At 35.0% G+C, this 8,506-nt stretch overlaps 2 protein-coding genes and 1 long non-coding RNA gene across 9 annotated transcripts in view; 2 read left to right on the forward strand and 1 right to left on the reverse strand.

Moving 5' to 3' along the window:
- Positions 1 to 1,239, forward strand: part of LOC112506611 (putative beta-glucosidase 41) — a 2,950-nt gene extending 1,711 nt beyond the window's left edge. For 6 of the 7 annotated variants that reach the window (XM_025110779.1, XM_025110780.1, XM_025110784.1 and 3 more), the window contains 5 exons: positions 43 to 266; positions 432 to 463; positions 543 to 645; positions 707 to 815; positions 888 to 1,204. In XM_025110779.1, coding sequence (XP_024966547.1) covers positions 43 to 266; positions 432 to 463; positions 543 to 645; positions 707 to 815; positions 888 to 1,077 — 658 coding nt within the window. In that variant the 3' untranslated portion in view covers positions 1,078 to 1,204. Of the gene's footprint in view, positions 1 to 42; positions 267 to 431; positions 464 to 542; positions 646 to 706; positions 816 to 887 lie in introns of all 7 variants that reach the window. The other variant, XM_025110783.1, reaches the window with a different exon arrangement.
- On the reverse strand, positions 1,170 to 6,865 carry LOC112506612. The gene is made up of 4 exons (XM_025110787.1): positions 6,510 to 6,865; positions 1,828 to 1,975; positions 1,650 to 1,743; positions 1,170 to 1,568 (listed from the first exon to the last, which is right to left on the reverse strand). The coding sequence occupies exons 1-4, from the start codon at positions 6,824 to 6,826 to the stop codon at positions 1,258 to 1,260; spliced, it is 870 nt and encodes a 289-aa protein (XP_024966555.1). The 5' UTR covers positions 6,827 to 6,865; the 3' UTR covers positions 1,170 to 1,257.
- LOC112506613 lies at positions 2,406 to 6,083 on the forward strand. The gene is made up of 3 exons (XR_003068471.1): positions 2,406 to 3,123; positions 3,908 to 3,995; positions 5,891 to 6,083. It is a non-coding gene; the product is annotated as an uncharacterized LOC112506613 (long non-coding RNA).
- Positions 6,866 to 8,506: the final 1,641 nt, after the last annotated feature.

Here is an 8,506-nt window from a genome sequence, read left to right on the forward strand (position 1 = left end):
TAAAACCAATCTCACTGTGTAACGCAGATTAAAGTGAATCAGGTTTCTTGATCCTCTTTTCCTTGGAAGCTATCCTCTTTCTATGCAAAATCAAGTAGGCGACAGACTACCTGAAATCAGTCCTGTGGTTTCAGAATTTATCATGGGGTCCTTGGACTTTGTTGGCATCAACCATTACACCTCGTTATATGCTAAAAATGACAGAACTGGAATTCGAAAATTCATACTGCGGGATGCTTCCACTGACGCTGCTGTTATTACGTCTTGTAAGTGAAGCTTCATATTCCCAAATCATTATGTTGAATCTTTCAGATTTATTTTTTAGAAACACTTCACTCTGTTGGAAGATGGTCAAGTTTGTTATTGTTAGTGTGTAATAAAGTGGGTATTTTTACAAATAGATTTTTACTGATTGATGTTTGTTCATGTAGCTTCTAGAAATGGAGAATCGATTGGAGAAAAAGTAAGTGAGCATCTCTCTAACTCTTTTCTTGATGGAGTGAAATTATACAATGCCAATAAAATTCCAACACCACTTGCAGGCTGCTTCGAGTTGGCTACGCATTGTGCCATGGGGTTTGAGAAAGTTAGCAGTATATATAAAAGAAAAATACGGGAACCCACCAGTGATTATCACTGAAAATGGTAAGTCATTCACAGGCTAATATATTTAACTTGAGTTAATGATGGAACACGAATCATGCAGGTATGGATGACCCAAACAAAGCTCATATAGATTTAGACGAGGCGCTGCAGGATGACAAGAGGATAAGTTACCACACAGACTATTTGTCAAACCTATCAGCTGCTATTAGGTACAAACTCTTAGAAGGTGTTGATTGAATCAATTTGGAGTTGTAACGTTAGATTAATAGTTAATAATGCAGGGAAGATGGATGTGATGTGCGTGGTTATTTTGTGTGGTCGCTGCTTGACAACTGGGAATGGAACTATGGGTATACTGTTCGATTTGGACTGTATTATGTGGACTACAAGAACAATCTGACAAGAATACCAAAGTCTTCTGTCAACTGGTTCAAAGGTGTTCTGAGATCACTACCTCATCCTGTCGTATAATCAATGCCATCTGTTGTGAATTGGTTCCTGTTATTATCTGAAATGAAATTTTATAGCGTGAATGAAGAAACTGTAGAAAAGTGACAAATGGCTTTCAAGCAAAAAACATATTAACATGATCATTCAACTGTCATTGCAATAATAACCCAGAATTCATAATGCTAAAGCAGTTGCGACACATTAAGCACGTTTAAGAACAACGACAGTGATAACCATGATCGCCAATCCCATAAGAGTTGCTGCAATGGTGGTTTTCTCCACAGATATTCCAGCGGTTCCATCTGGATTCATGGTATATTCTTGGCCTTTTGCTGAACCACCAGCAAAAAGGGACAGGAAGGTATCAGAGAAGCTGGTCATCATATCGACCACTGTAACACTGATCTTCTGCTTGATGTCCTCCACATAATCCCTAAAACCCTTTCCAGATGCAGATTTGGATTCACTTGCTTCTGGGCTCCTCTCATCATTTACTTGTGGGAAAATAACACCTGCACTTAAAAAAATACATATATATAATATATATTTATGTAAGAAGAGAATTAATAAAGCTGAATGAATGTTTAGCTAACTGGTCTTATGGGTCTGCAAGAAATCCACGAGCGCCTCATTTTTTAGAACAGCAGTCCACACATTTGGATCGGAAGCAATTGAGGCCACAACATTCTGGTAAAAAAGAAGCAAAAACAAGAAATGAAAAAATTCAAGCAAAAGAATGGCAATTAATAAAGAAAAGAGAAGCAAACATACCTGAGCCTCAGTATTTTCATGAAGAAGCCTAAAAGCTTGGATTGCATGCTTTGATGCACAAGTGTCGGTAACAAGACAAGGTTTAGTCTCCACATGCTCCAAATCAAACAGAAGCGATGAATTTTGATCATTTGAAGACAGATAAGTCCTGGAAAACAACAGAGCCCTTGTAAATTCACATGATTTCTCTCTGTCTCTCTCTTAATCAGAAGAAACTCATTTGGAACAATGACCTTTAATTTAAGTATCGGGTATTCAGGTGTTCTAAAACCGGATGTTTCTTTGATTGAACCCAAGAATCAACAAGTTGTCTAGAAAGTGGTATTGGTTAAAAATCAAGAATTGTTGCTAGAAATAAAAACCTAATTTGGGATTGCTTAATCTATACTACCTTATTAAGCAGATTTAGTAAAAGTCTTAAAAACAACTTAAAATGCATAAGGTACAACCTTTAGACTTTAAAGTCTTAAAAAACAATATATAATGCATTTAGTACTACTCTATAAAGCACATGATAACCCGGCTCTCTCTCTCTCTCTCTCACTTTCAAAAGACGCTCCACTCTCACTCTCACTCTCACTTCCTTTCCAAACGACGCTCCACGCTCACTTCCCTTTCCAACGCAACTTTGCCCTCCAAAGAGACGATTACATAGATGACAATTCAGTCCCCAAGGCAATGATTCAGGCGATTGATAACCCTAGGGTTTATAAAAAATGGCTCCTGTCAGGCAACGATTCAGGCGATTGAGGGCACGATTTCAATTCAATCCTGGAGGTTTTCAATTCAATCCTTGAGGGCACGATTTGATTCATTGCGAGTGGAACCTGGAGGTTTTCAAGTAGTATTTTATTCAAAGGTGAGTTAATTTAGGGTTTACTGATTTGCGTCATTGTTAGTGAGTTTGGTAACTGATTTGCGTCATTGTTAGTGAGTTTGGTTACTGATTTGCGTCATTGTTAGTGAGTTGGGTTTAGGGTTTATTTCATCATCGTTAGTTGGCTGTCACTTTATACTTTTTTCATTGGCAATGAGCTTATCAGTATATGGCATTCAACTTTTAGGTAAAAAGAAATCAAAGTCTGATGGAAGTGATTCAGGTGAAGAGAACATGTCTAAAATAAGATCTAGCCTTAAAGCAAGCAATTGATCAAATCAATACTTCTCATGGAAAGGGATCTATCATGTTTCTTTGTCAGTGTGCTTCTCCCAGACAAGTCCCAGTGGTGTCTACAGGACCTTTTGCATTAGATATAGCATTGGGAGTTGGTGGCTTTCCAAAGGCATTTACACTGTGTTAGTGTCCTATTTCTCTTTGCTTAAAAGTATTGGAATGTATATATTTAAAATTTATATGTACGTTCAGTAGGTAATCTTATACAAAATATATAATAAATGCAACAACTAGCTCTTCATCTCAAGTTGGTTGTGAGACTGAACTTGCTGAAGTGGTGAAACAACCATATAGTAACTATAACAATGGTGTTTGCTTGAAATTTTTGTTCATGCATGCTATAATGTTGCTCCATTTTCATCTTATTTGTTTCTTTGTCCTGCTGTTGATATTGCAACATATGGTTCAATTCAGAAATGTCGTTGTCCAAGTGTTTTATAGTCCATTTAGTATTAAAGTAACGTTTTGAATAAGTCTATGCTTTGGGGTGTAGACTGCACTTTTGGAACTTGGTTGGTGATTAGATGCATAGCAAGAATTACCTGCCAATTTGATTTGATGTTCTTMGTTTCATATTGCTATAGACCATTGTATTTTCTCGATATTTGCATGCTTGCTTATAAACTCATGATCTTAAACATTGTATTAATGGACCTATGATCGTGATAATCAATGCGCACTTTTGTGGCTGAGGAATATTTTAGTTATGTTTGTGACTCGGAGGTCCTGATTGATGCTCACAATGAGGTTTTTTTGCCGGAGCATCTAGCTATAAGGTCTCTTGCCTACTTGTGTTGTTTACATTGCATTTCCTTTACCTCTTTTGAATTGCATTTGAATAGGTTATTGAATGATACAATGCTTAAAATTATGTTTCTTTTCTAATGCATTCATCTACCTATGCAGGGACGCGTAGTTGAGATATACGGCCCAGAGGCCTCTGGAAAGACAACTCTTGCTCTGCATGTAATTGCTGAAGCGCAAAAGCAAGGAGGTTAGTTTTCAATGCTTTGTTAAATTTTATACACATTAAGAGGTAGCTGAAAGCATATCTTGCTTGTGTATTCTAGAGAACCTTGTAGGAGTTTTTAGTTGCTCAAGGCGTGAACATGTGTGCTTATTTGTTATGTTTAAATTTGTTTATAAGTCTCCACCATGGTTAATTAATTCCACTCGCGGCAACCCGTTGATTCGGATATATAGTTTTTTATGGTTTACAGTCGCAAAGGAGTCATTTAAATTATTTTGCTTCGTKATCTGTATTCAGATTATAACAAAGTTGCAGCCATGTCTTTGAAAGCAGTAAAGTGTGTAAGGGTCTGTTTGTTAGCAGCTTATAAACTTTTTGGTGATGTGAATGTAAAGTTTTTGGCGATGTGAATGTAAAGTTGTCCACATTGGTGTGACCCTTTTATTAACTTTTTATAAATGGGCATGCCATCAGATGCTAGAAGATCAACATATTATTGGTTAAAATGGGTAAAATAAGAAATTTTGGAACTTTATTGAGGAAAAAATTCTTTTTGCCACTAAATAAGAACTAGGGACTGTTTGTTTACCTCTTAATAGTTTCATTAAGAGGTAGCCTTTGAATCGCTAAGGGGTGAATCTTGTTTGACTAAAAACAGGTATGCCTTTTAATGGTTCTAAAACCCTCTGAACGATTTTATATCTCGGGCCTCCTCGAATCATTTAGCGCCCTAATTTCATTCTAAACAATTGCCAAATAATCATATTTCATTTTACACTATATCATAACAGCCTCTTAATCATACTGCACCAAACCATTCAGCAACTGCCAAACATGTCCTAAACCAAAATATGTTGCATTTTATGTATTTTGTCCTTTGTAAAAGATTAATGATGATATGAAATTCTTTTACTTGGGACTTGAAGTTGCATTTTGATGTATTTTATTTTTTGTACTTTACTTTTAGTTTTAGTTGTATTGATTCAACCCATGTTCTTTGTTGTGATTTGTTGAACCTCATGATGTGTCAGTTTTCAAGTTTATCAATTTTGTATCAGTTCCTTGTATTGATTTGCTGAATCCCATAATATTTTTATCAGTTTTTGTATCTTATCGTGATTTATATAAATTTTTAACATGTATTAGTTACTTTTGGGTCAATGTCTTTTTGGATGTTCTTGAAGTTGTTTGGACTTTTCTGTAATGGAAGTTCACCCCACAATTCTTTTTTGCCCATTTCTTAGGTTCTAAGTTGCCTATTCAAACAAGATCCTTTATTTGGGATGCAAAAACTAGAGAAATTGGCATTCAACGAATAGGTTTTTTTGATGATCTTAGAATCTAGGTTCCTTCTATGTTTAGTTTTGTTTTCCTGTATCATTCGAGACTAAATCTTTCAGAATTTGAAGTTCTCTTTTTGGAGTAATTGTTGTCACTCATTTGCTAATAATATTTTGACAAGTGATACTGCTACCATCATGAATGAACTTGAGATTCAGCATCCTGCAGTGAAAATTTTGGTTTTGGCGGGGAAAGCCCAGTAGGAGGAAATTGGTATGGAGCCAAGTGCCAACCTAACAGTTTCATTTGCAGGGGAGCTTCTACAGGGTGCAGAAGAATGGAAATAGTTTAATTTGCTATTCCTTGTAAAGTTGTTGACATTTTTTTAATAAACCACCTTCCTTCATTAAATCAAGCCTTCTTCTTGCATTTTCAGATAGATAATTGATTTACATGTCCATTGAGTGTTTTAAAACACTTGCAGACAACTTATTTATCTTCATCAATTTGGGGCACATAGTTTGACAGCAAAGGCCATGCATTTTCACCTTACATTGTTTTTATTAATTAGTATATCCTAGAAGCATGCAATTTGAGCATTATCTCATTGTACCCAACCTTTTACTTTATATTTGCAGATTGTTGAGATCTTGGAAGGATTGGTCGAGGAAGGTTCTGACACCATGAATGCTTGTTGTACCTTACCTTCAATGCTTTTAACTTATTTTGGATATATTGCCTTAGAAAGGATTGTCGATAAGATTTACTTAGAATCTTATTCCTTGCAAAGATGATTGCAAAAGCTTCTAATGGGTTGTTTGTTTACCTCTTAATAGTTTCATTAAGATAGTCTCTGAATCTTTAATTGGTGATTTAATTATTCCAAAACCCACTTGAATGATTTTGTATCCTGAACTTTTCTTAACCATTCAGTACCATAATTTCATCGTAAACAATTATATTTTTCATTTGGCACCATATCATGAGAGCTTTTTAATCATTCTAACCATTCAGCAGTGGTCAAACAAGCCCTAATACTAGAATTTCACATGGATGGTTATTTGAATCTAACATAGGTACAAATGGTGTAGGCTTATTACATCTTGAAAGATTTGATATTTCGAAATTGAATAAATCTTTTAAATCCCGCATCATTGTGTGCGGGCATACAACTAGTGTCAAACAAAACAGTAGTCAGTAGGTGAGACATTGAAAAAAAGCAAATATTTTTTTAAAAGGCAGGAAGGAGATTTTTACTTGTCAAGAGCATCACCGAGATCAGAGGTGGCTTGTTTCGCCTCTTGAATAGTCGGCGCACCACCAAACACCAGCCTAGGCATCGGATCGTTCAGAAGCTCGTCTGCAAATTCCCAATCATCATAACCCTTCTCTACCGACGAATTCGTCGTCTTATTAGCAATGGCCAATTTCACATCATCTGAAGAAGAAACCCCAGACGCAACGGAACGACGAGCGGCGGAAACCACGTGGTTTCCACCACCACGAAGGCCACCGTTCGAGACCCCTAACCCAGCAACCTTCGCGGCCGCTCTCATGGCTGCTCCACCACCCATAACTTACTCGCTGCTTCTGTAACAAGGATTGAGATGGATCGTTTCACCCATAGGTTGGAATTTATAAAAAAAATAAAAATCAAAGACCGACTCGATCATGATATGGTATGATATGCTAACCCGATTGAATCGTTTGTTGGAAAGACCCAAAAGTCCAAAACTAAATTTATAAAAATTTGATGATCTTTTAAATAAAAAAAAATGGTTCAAAAACTAAATCATTCAAAATGAGAAAGTTTGTTGGGTTTTTTAAATTTTTTTCCTTAAAGATATATGTAACTTTTTTTTAATAAACTAGGAATGTATTCGTGTAATGTAACATGATACATATTAATTTTAATGTTTTATTTTATTATTTATCTCTTTCGATTTTATGATACTTTCACGGTTTTGAGAAATCAATAATATTTTTTATGTTTGAATAAAATATAAATTTAAGGAGTCTATAAAAATTTGAAAAATTATCTTATATTAATGTCAAATAAACAATTTAAAAGTTTTTTGTTTTTTACACAAATTTTTTTAATTCAATTCTTTTATTATAATTTGATTTAGGTTTAATAACAAAGTAATTTATTTTAGGTAGAATAACATAATTTTTTATAAAGTTAATAATCAAGTATTATGTTAGAACTTAGTGATTATCCTAATTATATTTTAGACTATCTATATTTAAAACAAAATATTTATCATGCATTTGATTATGTTTATTTGTTTGTTATATGAATTCCAAGATATAGTTTTAAAAGGTTGTACTCATAACACCATTTACTTGTGATCTTGAGATTTACGTAATATGCATTAACAAATAATAATTAATTCATAAAAATGGTTTTTAAATTTTGTCTCAAATGCTTTAGAGCATTTCTAACATATTCCCAAAAAGTTCTTCAAAAAAATTACATTCGCCTCCAATAGAATCCCCATTTTGAAGAATCTTTAGGATTTAGGGGTTATGGGTTAGGGTTTAGGGGTGTAGGGTGTAGGGGTTAGGTGGGTAGGGGTTAGTGGTTAGGGGTTTTTTTTATACAGAGGGGGAGACCCCTCCAGATCAAGAAAAAAAGCTAAAAGCAGGACAAATACGTGCTCAGGTGGGGGCGAACCACATCCACCAGAATAACCAAGGCATGCCGAGGTGAAAGAGAGGACGCCGTATTGCCCGGCCTCCATTTTTGAATAAAAATAGGAACACTTTTAAAATGTCCAAGGACCATCATCAATAACTTTTTGAAGGCTATCAACTGATTTGAATTTGAAAAGAAAAACACCGCAACCATTTAAAAGAACATCAACAATACCATACTTAGACCAAAGTTTGGATGCATAGTAACGCACCACATGATAAGACAGACGTTTGCCAATAAAATAACCACACAAAGTTTTAGCATAAGTCTCACAGCTCTTTTTAACCACAGATAACGAAATATCAATCGGGGGTATCATCATGCTCATTTAAATTAGGAATAAAATGAAAACTAGCGCTAGCATGTTTAGTGGATCCACTTAATACATTGCCCATAGAATTTGGGAGGATTGAAAAAAATTTCCCGTTCCAAACCGAACTAGGTTTTTCTTTAAGAATACAATCTTTTTGGCTTTTCTCATTAATAGAGTTAAAGGAAGAGATATTAGTAGGTAAAGAGGAATTAGCAACATCATTAGGTAAAACATGCACAAGAG

The sequence above is a fragment of the Cynara cardunculus genome (genome assembly GCF_001531365.2).
Source record: "Cynara cardunculus var. scolymus isolate 2C chromosome LG 2, CcrdV1, whole genome shotgun sequence".
Lineage (NCBI taxonomy): Eukaryota > Viridiplantae > Streptophyta > Magnoliopsida > Asterales > Asteraceae > Cynara > Cynara cardunculus.

What these genes read in the sequence shown, in the direction of transcription:
- LOC112506612 (XM_025110787.1), bottom strand. Translation starts at nt 6,826, where the DNA reads ATGGGTGGTGGAGCAGCCATGAGAGCGGCCGCGAAGGTTGCTGGGTTA. An exon ending in ATGAAAATACTGAGGCTCAG is followed by an intron (nt 1,744 to 1,827) that starts GTATGTTTGCTT and finishes CTTTTTTACCAG; the next exon opens with AATGTTGTGGCCTCAATTGC. An exon ending in CTTGCAGACCCATAAGACCA is followed by an intron (nt 1,569 to 1,649) that starts GTTAGCTAAACA and finishes TTTTAAGTGCAG; the next exon opens with GTGTTATTTTCCCACAAGTA.